The following is a 17,800-nucleotide window of genomic DNA, read 5'->3' as shown; positions in this document are numbered from 1 at the left end:
GGTCAGTTTTGCTACAGAACTACAGAAAAGTAGACCATTACAATACTTTTTTTTTTATCCGAGAAGTTGAGCCAGTGGAGGGACTTGTGTGTAGCCTACAATTATTGCGTATAAAAAATGAATAAAAATAATTATAATAGGCTACCTAGGATATTATCACTGAGTCTTATGTTAGATATAGCCTACCGAGTGTGTCGTGGATAATAAACAAAAGAAAATTAGACCTATTTTAACAGGTGGACTTTTTATGTTATATTTCATAGTCCTATATTTTTTGTTATACATTTTTGTTGTCTGTTTGTTGTTATAATAGTTGAAAATAACAATTAAAAAAAGTATTTTTATACTTTTGCTTCTTTTTGCTCAACGGTTTTGACTTTGGCAACGTGTGATTCCTGATAAAACCTTCCTGCCCTCACCACACACAGAAAAACAGATGCAATACAATAACTTCTCTTACAACTTGATGTCTTAATAAGGAACTTAAAAATTCTAATCATCTCAAACATCTTCTCTCTCTCTCTCTCTCTCTCTCGCTGCCTGCATAAATGAGTCGGTTTGACGCAAAGGAAGCTGCTGCTCCCACCAACAGTTCCTCATATAGCCTTGGCAGTCATAGTTGCAGCCAATTTGCAGTACTTGGCCCTACAGTGTTTTTTTTCTGCAGCTAGTACATAATGTATTAAACTATTAACTCAACTGTTGTTCTGTAGAATTTAAGATTATGATAGGATTGTGATTAATTGCTCAAAGAATATTGCTCTGGCAAAATATGTTTCTGCATTTTTAGCTGGTGTTTGTTTGGTGTTGATAAGTTTAGCACAATCTGTTGCATACATAGGTTAACTGTTTATCTACTGTTTTGGATAAAGACATACAGTATATTTTCATTAGGTTGTAAATGTATTATCTAGTCATAAATCATCCTTGTATATGAGCCCTTTACTGTTTACAAAATGAAAGTGACACTTGTGCTGCCCTGAATGAATAAAGTGAAAGAGGTGAAAGTCTTTGAGTGAGTTTGCATAATTTTTCACAGGAAATGTATGACTCATTTGTGAAACCAGGACAGCCACAAATAGTCTGACACAATTATAGAGGTAAAACAGAAGAAAAGCCCTGACCCCCCTACACACACACACACTCACACACACGCGCACACAGCTCGTCCAGGAAGGGATGGAGAGCAGCTTTAATTGCCGTGCTGACCTATGACTGCACCATAGCAACTGTACCATGACGATAGTGTTGAGTTAAATACTCTGCGGGTCAGTTGAAGAGCTCCTCCAGAGGCCATGAAGGAGACTGACTCAAACATCTCTCCATGGAAACCAACATCAACAGTGAGGGGTCGCTGTCTTCTGCAGATGTACAACATAAATACTGCAGGTAATATTACAACTCACTTTATCTGTGTGTGTGTGTGTGTGTGTGTGTGTGTGTTTGTGTGTGTGTGTGTGTGTGTGTGTGTGTGTGTGTGTGTATGTGTGTGTTGAAGAAAAACAATGTAACTTTGGGTGTGTCAGAGAACTGAACATTTTCTAAGATATATTCTCATAACTGAATAAACAAACTTTCCTCACAGGGATATGTGATCACTGGAACACTGTTTTAAGTGAGAAAGTTTCCTGAAAAGTTACTGTTTCACTGTAATTGTTTACAGCAGCAAGGCCCCACAGTTTAGTTTATAAACACATTCTAGTCTGACTTTGGTTCCAGGTAAAATGTGATTTATGATGATTACATCATGTAGAGACAATATGTTTTGTAAACCAACTGCAGGCTCTTCATATGTAAACAAATTCTCCTGCAGCTTTAATAATTCAGAGGATACAGAGTAAATGTGTGTTTATGAAATACATTTCATAATTATGGATACCCATGTTTCATGTAGGCTCAAATAAATAAAGTTCTAATGTAACACCAGCAGAAAGGAAAATGTCTTAGATAAAGATGCTGCATGATTTAAAGTTATAGTGCGTACATTTTTTGTTAAAATGAATGTCGGTTACATTCAAGCAAATGAGTTGGCACAAAGTTGATTAAGCCTATCAGCTCCACAGAACTCTCTCTGTATTTCTCAGGATGGCAGCGTTTACAAACTGGTGTCGCCCCCAGACATTGCCAACAAGCTATCCGGTGAAGTGTCGCTGTCCGTCCACTTCAGTCTTAACTTCGCACAATATGTCATCACCTCTACTCAGGTTGGTTTTCCATGAATTATGTTATGTAGCCGATAATGTTACCAAAACTGACTTTTCAAACAACACACACACACACACACACACACACACACACACACACACACACACACACACACACACACACACACACACACACACACACACACACACACACACACACACACACACACACACACACACACACACACACACACACACACACACACACACACACACACACACACAAGCATTCTAGTAGGCCTATAGAGTTAAAATACTCCTTGCATTTGTGAATGAAATCAATGAAATACCAGCTGTTTCTTTTGTAAACCAGGTGCAGTCTGGGTAATCCTCTCCTCTGCCCAGTTACCTCGGTCACGTCCTGTATGCTGTCGGGTCCACACTTCTTTCCAGGATGCCGAGTGTTGGCCAGGAGGGAGGGGGACGGCCTTTACTACTCTGGCATTCTAACACAGCAAGTACAGGTCAGAAGAGGCTGCATGCATTAATAAACACTGTGCATATGAAACTACATATTAAACTATCCAGGAGTATATAAATGAGCTAAAACAAGCTCAAACTTCAACATTTACAGCAGGAAAATGCAACATACACATACAACTGTGATATGAACCTTTACCTTTGATACCTTTAAAAACTATTTGCTCATATACTCAGGTATGGTTTGAATGCAGGACTTTTACTAGTTGTGGAGTATTTTCAGTTTGGTATAATTAGCCTATTTAAGTAGCTCAAGGAACTGAATACCCTTCCACCAATGAGGAAGAGATACATGTGACAGTAAAATTTCTGCTGATGTTTGTGGGTCGGGGAAGAATGTCAGTGCAAAAAAAATTGGACACTACATATGGTACTTTTTAATAAAAAATAAATAAAAACTTCTACCTCAAAGTGGGGAACTTCGAAGAAAAAGGGGCTTCACTTTCACAGTTCATCTGATAATATAATGAAAACTAAAAGTCGAAATCACATTCTTTATTCAATTTCAGTCCCAATGTGCTGGAGTAGAGTCAACTCTGTAGTGAAAGAGAAATATCTCCTGTATACTTTGACGTCTTCTTACCAATGGTTGAATCTCAGGGCCGCGGAGGAGTTTGGGTTGTGGAATTTGACCTTCCACAAAGATCCAGTTTGGGGGTCGTTGTCCTGTCCCAGAGGCAGCTGGTCTGCTCCCTGGACATGGTGAACCTCTCTGGAGCTCACACTGGTTGCCTGGTACCTGGGGATGCTGTCCTGTCACCATGGGAACCAGACGTGAGAAGATACGGGCCGGGGAGAGTGATGGGGAGAGAAGGCTTTGGAGGTACAGTTGTTTTTTTTTACTGTAATGTGTACTGGTGTGGAAGTTCAGGATACTACAAATTAGACAGTAAATGAAGACATTAAACTGTCATCTGAATGTGCATTATTATCTAATGTCAATATGTGAAATAGACATACTGCCCTACCATTCTTAATCTATTTAGTTATTCATGACATTCCTGTTGTCATATGTGTTTTTCTGTAGTGTCTGCGGCTTAACCATTTAAAAAAAACTTGTCTATCTTGTTTTATCCCTATATGGACCTTCAGTTGTAGCACTCCCAATGTTGTTGTATATGTGTCTCTACAATGACTATTAAAGCTATCTTCATCTTAACTCCTTTTACTCACTCTACAGTCGATGGAGATAGGAGCCTCAGGGTTCTGATGTGGAACGGCTGTGTGTCTCTGGTTCCTCGCAATTTAGTTTTGCCCATTTCGGCTTCTCAACACGACAGAATAGCGCGGGAGCTCCTAATCTCGACACCAGCCTCCACCAGTCGTTGCTGCAATAGGCTTGGTGATCACAGCTCTTCCTGCGCTCCACAGCTGTCCTACAATGACTGTTGTGCGTCTACATCTTGCTTCTCTTCAGTCACAAACAATCGGTCGTACACGTTCAAACCCAGCAGGTGTAGGTCGAGTTTCGGAAGAATGGATGGATTTGAGAGGGCAGAGCAAGAAACACAGATAGACTTTAAAGATACAGATGTGATGGAGAGTGACCCTGAGGTGCCCTCTTCTTCCTCATGTCTTTGTGAGGGTGAGAGCATAGCAGCAGAGAAGATAAGGAGTAAACAACAACAACAGCAGCAGCCGCGTCCTCCGTGGAGCTACTGGAGGAGAACTGGGCCAGAGCCTCAACACAGACAGCCAGGTGGGATACCCTGCTCTACAAGGGGTCTGGTATTAAGTTAAATAAGAGTAATGGTGGACACTCATGATGTAGTGGTAAGAGTGCCCGCCCATAGAGGCTCAGTCCACAAGTTTGAATCCGGCCTGTGGTCAGTCTCAGCATTTCATTCCCCTCTCTGTCCCATTTCACCTCTGTCTCGCCAAACTGTCTAATAAAAGCATAAAAAGGCCAGAAATAATCTTTAAATAAAAATAAGAGTACAAATGTATTGGGAAAATTCGTATTCAGTCAAGATAGTATTTCAGAAAAGGAAAAGCGTAGCAGGCAAACAGCTTCTCTCTTGATGTGAAACGATATTAATATTTAATCGGCTAAGGATCTCACTAATAATTTACACGACATTGCTTGTGGTGTTATCGCAGTCAATCTTATGATAAATAGTTTCTAACTGGATGAGGTCCAGTTCTTGTTGCAACAGGACTTGTTCTAAACTGCAGCTAAAATTGTCAGACGAATACAGAATAACAGCCACAACGATATCTGCTCATAACGATATACATCATTTCTGTGTTTATGTGCAGGGAGTGCAGTGCCAAGGAAGCCATCACAGCCTGTCAGGTTCAGCTTCCCTGTCCCGCGGATCAGCGCCTCCTCCACCAATCACGGCTCTTTGTTTCAGTCACTTCCTGGTTCTAAAGGGAGACGAGCGAATGTCAGGGATGTTTTTGGAATGACCAACTTCAGACCTCGACCACCAGAGGGACGGAGGCCTTTCTCTGCCAACAACACTACTGCTGTTTACACATAATGTCTACCTCATCACATATTTATACATACCCCGAGTTCCAAATCACATACTCAAAATCAATTTACTTTTTACTACACTACATACTTAAGTACAGAAGAGTTTTAGGGCCACAAAAAAAAAAGAAAAAAAAAAAAATCAGATAAGGAAGAATTTTTTTTTCATTATGTCAAGAATAAAGACGAATACTCCAAAATGCTATTGGAGTTAGTGGGGCATTTATATATTTTCAGCCTACTAGAATTGACTTGCATGTATTGGGACATTCTACAGTAAATCTTTTTCTGGCATTCTAAATAGTAGGGAAGGATGGGTATTGGAACACAGGGATAGTTTTCAAAATAGTTTTATAAAAATACTTTATTGAATACACTGATGCGGCATTGGTGCAGATAAAAAAAGTGCATGACATGATGTTCTAGGGCACAAACTCTACATAATAAAATACTTCAGTAAAATGCAATACAATTATGGCTTTTCAATATGCAGCAAATAGATAACTTTTAAAGCTGAATAAAATGTAAACTCTTAATGCAGAAATTAGTGTAAAACCAGGCAATCAACACACACACACACAGCATTAGCATTGGTCAGTTTAGTTCATGAAGGTTACAGCCAGGTGGTTTGGTCAGAGGTTAGAGGTCAAAGGTGAGTTTGACGCTCTCTCCCGCTCTGACGCTGACCAGTTGAGTCTGCTGCTCTGCGTCCTGCATGCTCGCCGTGATGGCGTACGTCCCCGGGGAAACATCGATACGGTAATCTTCACTTTCCTCTGACAAACAATCCTGAGGAGAATGAGAATTGAGTTTTAGAAATACTTTAGTTTTGATTACATTTTTTATTTAACATTCTGTGTCAAGCAACAAATGAGACATGTGGAAGCAGTGTTAAAGGCCTACTTCACCGGTTTGAATATGAAGGTGTATTGAATTCTGAGATCCTATGTAGTATAAATGTGCAATTTTTTTTTTTAAATTGGTTCATCCTAGCCTGAGAAAAGGCAGAAAGAGTTTTTTTTTAACCCTATATTAATCTTACTGTGACATCACAGTAAGATAAATATAGGGTTAAAAAAAAATTACTTTGTAAATATTACTGTGATGTCACAGTAGGAGAAATCACAGTAATATTTACAAAGTAAGGTTTTTTTTTTAACCCTATATTTATCTTACTGTGATGTCACAGTAAGATTAATATAGGGTTAAAAAAAACACTCTTTCTGCCTTTTCTCAGGCTAGGATGAACCAATTTCAATTTTTTTTGCACATTTATACTACATAGGATCTCAGAATTCAATACACCTTCATATTCAAACCGGTGAAGTAGGCCTTTAAGTTCCCCTAGTAGCAAGCAGAGGGTCTTCACAGACATTGGTGACAAAAAAGAAATTGCTTTCCCGAAACGTTTTTTTTTTACTTTTGTAAAAGTGTGCTGCTACGATTGGCATTCCCACCGAGAATAAACACTAACCACATTCTTGCAGCTTTCATCTCATCGTTATGGTTTGTTGCGCTACGAAAAATATGGAATTTCGGTTAAAATACGTTCCCCAGACCTTAAGTTTAGTCATAGCATATGTAGCACGTAAGCAGAGTTTTCCCAACCCCCTGGTGCAAAATAGTGGCAGCAGATTATTGTTACTGTACCATATGAAGCCCTGACCTGTTTTGAGGTGGACATTGCAGGTGTTGTCATGCCGGCTGTTGGTCGTGTGTGGAACCGAGACACATGCATCTTCTCTGCGTCAGTGGCCTCAGAGCAACAGTCAGACCCATAAAAGCACTGCAACACAGCAGACGATATTCACATTACAGACAGATAGATAGATAGATAGATAGATAGATAGATAGATAGATAGATAGATAGATAGATAGATAGATAGATAGATAGATAGATAGATAGATAGATAGATAGATAGATAGATAGATAGATAGATAGATAGATAGATAGATAGATAGATAGATAGATAAAAATACTATATTTATCCTTGTAGTGAAATTCCTGTATCCAGCAGCCCAAAACGCATGTCACATAAAGTAATACATAAAAAAAACACGCATCTGTATTCAAGATGAATAAATATAGTGGGAAAAAAGGGCTTATATTAATCCAGTCCTGTAAAGTGGCCAGAGAAATGTGAATGTGTGTGTGTGTGTGTGTGTGTCCAGACCTTGCACTGATAGGTCGTCTGTGCCATGAGCCCTGCGAGGGTTGCAAAGACCTCCTCCATTTCTGCGTGTGTTCTCTGAAACATAACAAAAGCATAAGACCACGTTACCCTTGAGACACAGCAAATGACTGAAGTTCCATTTGTTATTGGTAATGGGGTTAATCAATACACAGGAAAAGTTCAGGCACCTGTTGTTTCTCTTCATCTTGTATAAACCATCCATGGTCTTCATGTGTAGTGGTGGTGGGACTATGGTGTCGGGATGGTGCGGTGCTGATTGTCCAGTCCACGCTCCGCCTAGTGGCCCGCTGCAGCACCTCGCGGCCCAGACTGGCAGAGCGACGCAGAGACGACTCCAGCCAGGCGGCCTGACCGTGGGCCTGTCCCGCCATGGACAAGCTGAATTAAACTCCCTTCACCTGAGGGGAGGAACAAGGAGAAGGCTATCTATCAGCACTTCCATTTTTTATACTTTAGAGGAGGCAAATATGGCATTTCTCACTTTACTACATTAAAAACAAAAGGTATGAGCAACCTTGCACATTAGTCTGATCTAAAAGGGGGTATTCTGCATAAACAATGTTACTATGCTGTGCTTAAAGTATTTATTTATTTTGCCAATACTTTTGTGCATTGTCCTAGAGTTAAAAGTCATTTTTTTCATAGGCATTGCTACTTTTACTATAGGACTATATCTTAGTAGGCCTACTTCTTCATCCACTATGCTTACTGTTTTATATAGAAAATGCATCATCAACAATGTTGAATGCAGCACAAAAAGCGAAAGCAGTAGCCTACAGTGCTGGGACACTGCGCATGCGTGAAGATTAACGCCCCTCAATGAACTGAACCACACTACAAAAGCAGATTTGTTACTTTCCTCAGTAGCTACTTACTTTCTCTTTTCAACAGTCAACCATCGCCTTCCCAAGCGAGCACACAGAACACAGAAACGTCAGAGGATTCCACGCGCACACGTCACGTTCTGTTAACGTTTCGTCATAATAACTTCACTGTTCCACGCGCCGTGTCAACAAGTGTCGGGTAAAGAGATTATTTACTTGTTTACCTCCTGTCCAACGCTCAGACAGCTGGGCGACGCTGCAATGACACACACTTACCTACAAGTTAACAGAGAAACCAGCGCCTCCCAAGTCAATTAACATCCTCGCGTTTTCCTCATTTTAGTTCGCAATGTTGAGCTACACTCCACACAGCCGTGCTACTTTCAAATGACAGCACAGGAAATTCTGCATCATAAACCACGCCCCACTAATATTGTGGAACCGAAACAGTGAAAGTCACGTGGGAGATTTCACTCTTATCTGATAGGAGTTGTAACGACTTATTTCAATAGTCACTTTCTAAAAACATGTCAGTAAAACAGGAGGATTATCATTAAATTTAAATATATTTTTAGCCTATATTTGTTAGCTCATCACTGTAATGTAGTCAATAAACTTCATCCAAAATGTAACCCGTGTGTCAGTGGTTGATGCCTCGGTAGTTGGTAGTTTTGCAATGAGAATTTTCTCTAAACATGTTTAAATGAGAACATGGTGAGGTAGAAAAGTGCAATTACTGTTTTTTTGAGCCACAAGCCAAAAAGGTGGAGAATCAACCAGGGATGTATAAACATTTCTACATCAAATGGCCTATTTTATTATGCACTGTATATAATATTTCCATTCCCTTCATCACTTTTTTCCCCATGGGTCCCACATTTTCTTCATGAGTACCTTTCCAAAACATGCTATGTATAATTTCTCTATATCATTAATTCTCATATTGTTCGATAGTAATAAGTGATTCACTGGATAGATTTTAAAAAATTGGCTCATGAGACTATACTTCTATTGTGTCTCAAAGTAACCTATGTTCATGATAGCAGCACATATGATTTGCCAAGACAAGACAGCTGTTCTCAGTTTAACAAAAATAATCATTTGACCACATTCTAATGGTTTAAACCTCTAGGGTATTTGTCAACCTGCTCATAAACAATCAGCCCTAGTGGGACTAATTAAGTAGTTGAGCATAAGGCTATTTTGTCAAAGACAGTCATTAGAACATGAAAAAGGTATTGCTGGCATTTTCATGAAGCTAAACGTCAAAATGAACCCCATGCCATAGCTAGCATTTATGAAGAGATTTAAGTAAAAACACAACAAAATGAAGTTTACTTTTATACAGTTTATTTTTTTCAAAACCAGACAGACAGGAGCGTTATGCCATCAGCACACAGGCTCCGCCCACTGCCTTGATCTTCTCCTCGGCCCGTCGGCTGAAGAACTTGGCCTTGACGATCACGGGCTGCTTGGGCAGCTTGCCTTTGCCCAGGACTTTGTAGTAGCCCTAAAAATGAAGACAAAACACATTAGTATAAACATAGCTACCAGTATATGTGAAACTACACATCAGACTGACAATGTCATTTAGCCCACCACCCAATCATTATTATAATCTTGCACTCTTATATAGTTGAGTTACAGCCGGACTGGTACACAAGAATTTCACTATGCATTGCCTTGTGCAATTGTGTATGTGACGAATAAATAAAAATAAATAGAACCGGTATAGATTAAATCACTAGTTCAGCAGAGCACTCAAGGCATTCTACTGATCATCCAATGTGAAGCTCAGCAACTCCAACAGATATTTGAATGTTGGTGAAGTATTTTGCACATCTGTTGTTTACATTGGTTAGTGAATGTATTTCAAAGTGTGGTGTCAGGTATTGTTCTACTGCAGCTTGCAACATATTTACGTATGGACTGAAAAAGACACTTGTCAAAATCAGTGAATATCTCGTCACAAACCATTAACGGTCAATACTGTGTGTATGCTGTGTTGATACACAGCATAGGCTCTGAATGGACATCTTTTTTTCAGCGCACAGTACGGACAGATAGCGGATCGTGAGGAGATATTAATTGATTTTGACAACTAGAATTATCCAGAATCACTCCAACTTTATCTTTGCAAAGGACAAGGAGAACCTTATCCATACATTGCCTTAGCAAATAAATACAGCCATACATTTAGAACCAAAACATCCATGACCCATTTCAAAGTAAGCATTACATTTCTAAAGACATAACTCCCATCAGTTAAATACAGACTTAGTTTATCCAATTCTTAAAACGGTTTGTAACTGCCCATGTGGGTGACTGGCCTATAGAAGCCAGTCGGTGAATAGGACCAGTCTTCACTTTAAGAGAACTCTAGCACACCAAGACAATGAGATGTGTCGAGATGAGACTCTGAGTCTCTAACACATTTACATCAACTACCAGGACAAGGAAAACATTGATATTCATAAGCTGTTTTAACATATTGCATCAACCAAGATTGTCAAAGGTACACTCAAGCCACCTGCTCTTTTGGTAGAGAAATAGAGTAAAGCATCTGTAATTAGAAGTGCTGAAAATGCTAGTAAAAATCAGTATATATTTTCTCACAATCTACTACCTGTGTGTGCAGGGCACTGGGGAGATAAACATTCCACTGTTAATACGCAGCATATGCTCTGTAAACGGCCATGTTTCTAGCTATTGCCTTTACATACCAATTAACAAAGCTTAGGCTGTGTATCAACACTGGATTCCCCCCCCCAGTGCAAACGGGTACCAAATCCCGAGGAGATGTTCACTGATTTTGGCAACAAGCATTCTCCAGAAATCACTGACTCCACCTTTAATTTAAGGTTCTTTTCCCCATTGTTGAAAAAGCATCAACATTTCCTTTACTAAGTCTTTGAGCCGATATACTCAGTCTTTAGAATAAAAAAAAAAAAACTTTAAGAAGGCCAATGTAGACCAATACATTGTACAATGTTGATCCTATATCCAAGAAATGCAGAGCCTTTATTTTTAATAGTGAAGAGTGCTGAGAAAAAATATCAGATCAACTATCAGCCAATACTTACAGCGCGCACGGCATCGATGATGGGTGCGGGGCCCTCGGGCTTCTTGCCGTAGTTGAGCCTGGTCTGCTCGCTCACCAGCGTCCACAGCTTGTCCAGGTTGATGGTGGGGCAGTGGGTTGTGTTTCTCTTCAGATGGTAATGTCTCATTCCCACCTTTCCGAAGTATCCAGGATGGCTGAGGGCACACACGAAGGACAGGTTAGTGCCATGATTCCAGATTGGCAAATTTGTTTGCTGGGATTATTTGAAAAAGGCGTTGCTCCTTATATAATAATCTCTAAACAAATTTAGAATGTATCAACCAAAGGGGTGGCATTCTTTCTTAATTATTGAATGCCGTATTTAAATTTTACATATTAGGTTCTGCCAAATCAAACGTGTTACATGACTTCATTTTACAATATATATTGCACACACATTTAAGGTAAGACATAATCACACCATACTAAAAAGTTAAACCCAAGAAATTCCTAATGTCTGATTAAATGTGAATCGGTGGAATGAAATATCGAGGTATAACAGTTTGTAACTGCCCTTGTGACTGACTGGCCTATAGGAGAACCAGCCAGTGGATAGGACCAGTCTTCACTTTAAGAGAACTCTAGCACACCAAGACAATGAGATGTGTCGAGATGAGACTCTGAGTCTCTAACACATTTATCCCAATAACTCACTGATCAGAACAACAAGTGAGACGATACAACGTTCTACAGAAAGACTAATGATGAACATCCACTAACTTATCTGCCTTTATTAATAGATATAAAAAGGTGCCTAATGAAAACCATCGAAGGCTATTTGTATTTCAAAAAGATCCAAGGCAAACAGGGTTCCTACTTCCTACAGTTTGAGACTTATTTGAACTCAATGATATTAACATTACTATACCGACGTACTCTTTGGACCCCCTTTACTTCACACAAACACATCACCAGTCTCATGCCATTGCAGAACTTACTATTTGTCGAAGTTGATTCTGTGGTGATGCATACCACCAGCATTACCACGACCTCCAGGATGCTTTCTGTGTTTGCCTGAGAGACAGAGAGAGAAGGAACAAGGCATCAAACCCAAGAAATGCCAAACATCTGATTTCATGTGATATCGGTGGAGTGATATTGATATTGAGGCACAAGTTTGTAACTGCCCTTGTGACTGACTGGCCTATAAGAGAACCAGCCAGTGGATAGGACCAGTCTTCACTTTAAGAGAACTCTAGCACACCAAGACAATGAGATGTGTCGAGATGAGACTCTGAGTCTCTAACACATTTACCTAAAGTACACACTGATGTTACTTCAAGTGTTGACAAACTGTTCAATGGGGTTTTTCCTTTCAGAGCCATTCAAAAGACAACGTAAGCTAATAATGTAAGCGTACTACTTAAGAAGGGTTTCAATGCGCGACATTAAAGGTGCAGTGTGTAATATGACATCATCAAGAAAGTTCTAGAATGCAACGCTCCCTGGGTAACCCCAACCCTTTCGAATAATAACAGAAGCTACAGTGGCCTTCAAGGACAAGAACAATTCTAAATTTTAAACAATGCACCTGATGACATTCCAACTATGACACTTTCAAGATGGCGGCACTAGGCCTTGGTCCAAAATATGCAGAAATATGGACATATATGAGACCCTTTCTAAGAGAAAAATAAATAATTCAAAACATTTTTTTCAGCTATTATGCACAAAATTAAATGTACTTATGGATATTATAATTACTTTCTACAAAATCTGCTAGGAAATAAAACCCAAAATTCTACACACTGCAGGTTTAACAGGGACAATATACTTCACGTCTACTGCGACCAAACTGTACAAGACAAATCAACTCAAAACTCACCGATACGACCATGTCCGTGGCTGACATGTCCTCGCAGCTTCCTAGTCTTGGTTGCCTTGGTCGGCTGTGGAGATGCGGAAGATAGAAGGTAAAATAAGTCACTATGGTAAGTAGCTGAGACGGTCAACAACCACTGCCCATGGAACTTGATACACTGCTACTTTAGCCAAATGACACACAGAATATATTTACAGTAGTGGCAACAACTAGCAAACATTCAAGCGTTACATGACTTAATTTTACAATATATATTGCACACACATTTTAGCTAAGACAGTCACACCATACTCAAAAGTTAAACCAAAAAATGTCCAACTTCTGAGTTCATGGTTATCGTTTGAGTGAATAATCGAGGCCTAACAGTTTGTAACTGTCCTTGTGACTGACTGGCCTATAAGAGAACCAGCCAGTGGATAGGACCAGTCTTCACTTTAAGAGAACTCTAGCACACCAAGACAATGAGATGTGTCGAGATGAGACTCTGAGTCTCTAACACATTTATCCCAATAACTCACTGATCAGAATCAAGAGAGAAGATACAACATTCTACAGAAAGACTAATGATGAACATTTGAAATAGTTTGCACATCAACTTACTTATCTGCCCCTACAATAGTATAATATCAAACATCTAAAAAGATTTAAATTACTTTGCGGTGGGGATGATTTTGCACATGTGTTTACTGTAGTAAAACATCCCTCCATAGTCTCATACCATTGCACTATGGTAGCTATGACGGTCAACAACCACTGCCCGTGGAACTTGATGTACACTGTTACGTTAGCCAAATGACATCCAAAGATAATAAATGTACAGTAATGGCAACAATTAACTGCGTATTCTTCTTGAAACGAAGTAATTCGATAAGTTAAAACGATATGAACAGGCTGCGTTCATGCTGCCTGGCACTGTAGGAAGCTAATGCTAATTCAGCAACATACACCGGAACATTCGTTACCAGCAAAAATAAGAAGTTTATAAACAGCTTTTAGACACTATTGCTATTTAAAAATGTGTCGTATAAAAAGAGGCTATAGAGGTTTAAGTGTTCGCTGTTAAAACGTATAAGTAGACAAGAAATTGATGGCTAAACGCTGCAGTCGTGGGCCGAGCGCTAACACTCAGTAAACCGCACACCAACACCCCATATTATCAACAAATCACGATCAAAATCACCCAGTAAGTGATCGTAGAAGATGTATTAACTGTTAACCACCATCGGATGGTAATTTGCCGTACGAACAAACAAGGATGGACATAGATTTAACTCAAGTTTTATGCACAGGGAATACGTGATAGCACCTACCATCTTGGAGGCTAGTTGAAAGAGGAACGGGATTTGGAAACCACGCGGTTTTGTGCGAGATTTGGCTCCAAGCAACAAAGTGAGAAAATAAATCACAGCGACGCCCAGCGATGAGAGGCAGAAGAAACGAGAGTTTGATTAAATACAAAATAGAGACACTTTACAGCTACTTTATTCTGCAGAATTATTTTTATTTAACATAAAACATAATTGAGGCATTTGTAGTCAATTTAAATACACTTTTATACATTTTCGTGCCACTTTATTCTTATTCACCACAGAGGGAAATATTGTACTTTTTACACCACTATAATTACATTTTAACATCATAAGATTTTAAACGCTCCCTGGGTAACCCCACCCCTTTTGAATAATAACAGAAGCTACAGTGGCCTTCAAGGACAAGAACAATTCGAAATTCTAAACAATGCACCTGATGACATTCCAAAAACATGGCTCCCTCCATAAGACTTGCCTGCTCAATGTACAAAATGTAATATTAATATTTGTAATTCTCCGCTCAGGAGGATAATTCACACAGTGTCCCTTTAAAGAATATTATATTTTTATATAAATTAATCAATCCAAAATATTACACAAGCTCAGCTGAAACTTTTAGTCAATTTATAAAATTAGTCGACTGTTAGAAAATGAATAGGCAATCATCTTTTATTATGATTTTTATGATTAAGATCACTGTAGTTTCTCCGTCCACAGTGAAAAACAAATTAAAGCATCACATGATAAGTCCATAAATACACTTGCTATTGACTCTGAGTGAACTGAGCTGAAATGTCATGGGGCTGCGGAATTGAACCAATCACAAAGCCCTTGTCCCCCTTGACACTGGACACATGGAAAGGTGCATTCTCTCTCATCGTCAGCTCCCATTCACCTGGAGACACATTCAACCGGCTTTTCTCAAGCAGTCATCTTGTTTTTTTTATTGCGTAGGCCTACATTCACATTCAGGTAAGACACTTTAAGAATGTAATTTAAAATTGATTCCTGTATAGAGTTATTGTTCTGTAGTAACTAATCGTAGGCCTATAAGTAACCTTTATTTATGTCATTGATGCCAACTTAGTGTCTTGAAGGCGTATTACTTTTCTTCTACACATTAGCAATTGAATCAATCATAGCAAATCATACTCTTACCGTTTATTCTTCGGTTGTGTGTTTGTTTTGAATATTGTATTTTCCGTTGAGATTTTAAACCAGAAGGTTCTCGTCTGTTTTCACCCCCATGAGGCTCCGGTCACTTGGCGATGGCACTCCTGCCTCACAGACGCCATGGCAACGTCCCCCAAAAGTGTTCCACCCTGCTGCCACCGACAACCGGGGGCAGAGTGCAGCTGGCACTAGAGACCGTGTCATCAGAGAATAGTTCAACTGTGCTAAACCTCCAGGTAGACCACACACACACACACACACACACACACACACACACACACACACACACACACACACACACACACACACACACACACACACACACACACACACACACACACACACACACACACACACACACACACACACACACACACACACACACACACACACACACACTCACTCACTCACACACACACATGCAGATTGAGAGGAGGGGTTTTAAGACCAGTTCACAGACGGCGGAGGAGCCAATCCTCCAGGCAAAACACGTAATAACACACAGACAGTTAAATGATTGAGTGGTTTACACAACAACTGTTTGAGAAGTGGGAGAAGACTTAGGAAAAGGTTCATTCATATTTAAAGATATGACGAGAAAGACATTAATACTGTCTGTCACAATCTGTCTCTCTCTTTCTCAAATAGCTCTGCAGTACTGGATTCTGTGAGATGGAAACGGTGTCAACCATAAAGATCACAGAAGATTCTCCTTCATCTAAAAAACCACACAGACCTGCAAAAGATGTTGCAGCTTTACTGAAGACAATAAGGTAAGTTTTCTTTATTAGACAATTTGCACGAGGCACATTGAAATTCGTCTTTTTGCATATCCCCTCTCAAGTACCACACTTCAGAGGGGGTCAGAGCGCAGGGTCAACCATAGTACAGCGCCCCTGGAGCAGTTATGGGGTTAAGTGTGTTTCTCAAGGACACAATGGTAGAGATGGTGGGCACCGTAGATGTAATACCAACCACCACTATTTTCACTTCTAACACCCTCCTGTCCGGTGCCGGGAATTGAACCAGCGACCTCATGGTTACTGGTCTGCCCCTCTTCCCCCTTGCCATCCTACCACCCATAAAAACAAGGGAAGATGTTCTCGTAACGAGGGAAATGTATTTAAAGTAATATTGCTCTACTTCTATGAGTCAACCAAGCCTTTGTTTATTTATTCTCACAGGATTCACCCGGAGGCCCAAAGGATTCTGGGTAATTCCTGTGTTCCCGTAGTGACTTTGGAGCGTCTGAGGTTCCAGTTTGTGTCACATCTGCAGCCGGTGGTTTCTCTGATGCGGTTGCCATGCCAAACACAAGCCCATCTCCACGACAACGTCTCCTGTTCCGATCCTCAGCAGGTACAGGGCCCAAGGTCTGGACACTGTGAAATGAAATGTTTCTCTGGCCATAAGTGAATAAGTGAACAGATTCTACTCAAACACACATAGATGCACACACACACACACACACACACACACACACACACACACACACACACACACACACACACACACACACACACACACACACACACACACACACACACACACACACACACACACACACACAAAGACTGACAAAGCTAGCATATGACACATTTCGATGTCAGACTTTTCTTCTCCTTGCAGAACGGATCCAGTCAGAACGAGGCGGACATTTTGGAGATCAGAGCAGAGTCTCTTCAGCCTCCGAGACCTGAAGAATCATCTGAAATCAGCCAATCAGAAGAAACACTGCCCTCATGGACCGAACCGTACTGTCCCGACGACAGCCCCCCCTCTGGGGAACCGGAGCACGACTCTTTAGGCTTCGACTGTGAATCGAACCCAGATCAGTCTTACATCCTGTTTGAATCTGGATCAGAAGAATGGGACCAGGAGTTTAAAACTGATTCAGACACATTCTACTTGGACCCAGATTTAGAACAGACATTAGTAATCAAACTCAATCCACAACCAGACGATAACCAGGACGGATACATAGATCTGGAGGATGAATCTGAAGCCACGTGTGAAGTGGTGGACATAGTTGAAATGGACACAGCAGTTGAATATCAAACCGTTGATCTTTGCTGCCCACAAGAGGAGGAGGACTCATCCATACTGCAGCCCGGACCGGCAGTAGAGACGCAGGAGATGGAGAGTGAAGACTTCTGTGCCGTGTGTCTGACCGGAGGAGACCTGCTCTGCTGCGACCGCTGCCCTAAAGT

General features: G+C 40.3%; 2 protein-coding genes across 3 annotated transcripts; both read right to left on the bottom strand.

The window, feature by feature from the left end:
* Nucleotides 1-5,548: 5,548 nt before the first annotated feature.
* Nucleotides 5,549-8,575, bottom strand: akip1 (A kinase (PRKA) interacting protein 1). 2 transcript variants are annotated; one of them, XM_080028356.1, is made up of 5 exons: nt 8,459-8,575; nt 7,526-7,756; nt 7,338-7,412; nt 6,830-6,949; nt 5,549-5,952 (listed from the first exon to the last, which is right to left on the bottom strand). In XM_080028356.1, the coding sequence occupies exons 2-5, from the start codon at nt 7,727-7,729 to the stop codon at nt 5,803-5,805; spliced, it is 549 nt and encodes a 182-aa protein (XP_079884482.1). In that variant the 5' UTR covers nt 7,730-7,756; nt 8,459-8,575; the 3' UTR covers nt 5,549-5,802. The 2 variants fall into 2 exon arrangements, with proteins under 2 accessions (XP_079884482.1, XP_079884483.1); XM_080028357.1 differs by lacking the exon at nt 8,459-8,575 and adding an exon at nt 8,234-8,419.
* A 940-nt stretch (nt 8,576-9,515) lies between these two features.
* rpl27a (ribosomal protein L27a) lies at nt 9,516-14,446 on the bottom strand. The gene is made up of 5 exons (XM_080028660.1): nt 14,418-14,446; nt 13,111-13,174; nt 12,224-12,299; nt 11,266-11,440; nt 9,516-9,692 (listed from the first exon to the last, which is right to left on the bottom strand). Exons 1-5 carry the CDS (start codon nt 14,418-14,420, stop codon nt 9,564-9,566), a joined length of 447 nt encoding a protein of 148 aa, XP_079884786.1. The 5' UTR covers nt 14,421-14,446; the 3' UTR covers nt 9,516-9,563.
* Between the last annotated feature and the right edge of the window lie 3,354 nt (nt 14,447-17,800).

The sequence above is a fragment of the Ammodytes marinus genome, assembly GCF_949987685.1.
Source record: "Ammodytes marinus genome assembly, chromosome: 5".
Lineage (NCBI taxonomy): Eukaryota > Metazoa > Chordata > Actinopteri > Uranoscopiformes > Ammodytidae > Ammodytes > Ammodytes marinus.
This window is presented reverse-complemented; position numbering and strand designations above follow the sequence as displayed.

Bases quoted from the DNA above. Each gene is read 5' to 3' on its own strand.
- akip1 (XM_080028356.1), bottom strand. From the start codon at position 7,729: ATGGCGGGACAGGCCCACGGTCAGGCCGCCTGGCTGGAGTCGTCTCTG. The intron at 7,413-7,525 runs GTGCCTGAACTT...GTTATGTTTCAG, and splicing joins AAGATGAAGAGAAACAACAG to AGAACACACGCAGAAATGGA. The intron at 5,953-6,829 runs GTCAGGGCTTCA...CATTCTCCTCAG, and splicing joins CAATGTCCACCTCAAAACAG to GATTGTTTGTCAGAGGAAAG.
- rpl27a (XM_080028660.1), bottom strand. The intron at 12,300-13,110 runs GTGAGTTTTGAG...TCTGTCTCTCAG, and splicing joins CCACGGACATGGTCGTATCG to GCAAACACAGAAAGCATCCT. The intron at 11,441-12,223 runs GTAAGTTCTGCA...GTGTGCCCTCAG, and splicing joins AGAATCAACTTCGACAAATA to CCATCCTGGATACTTCGGAA.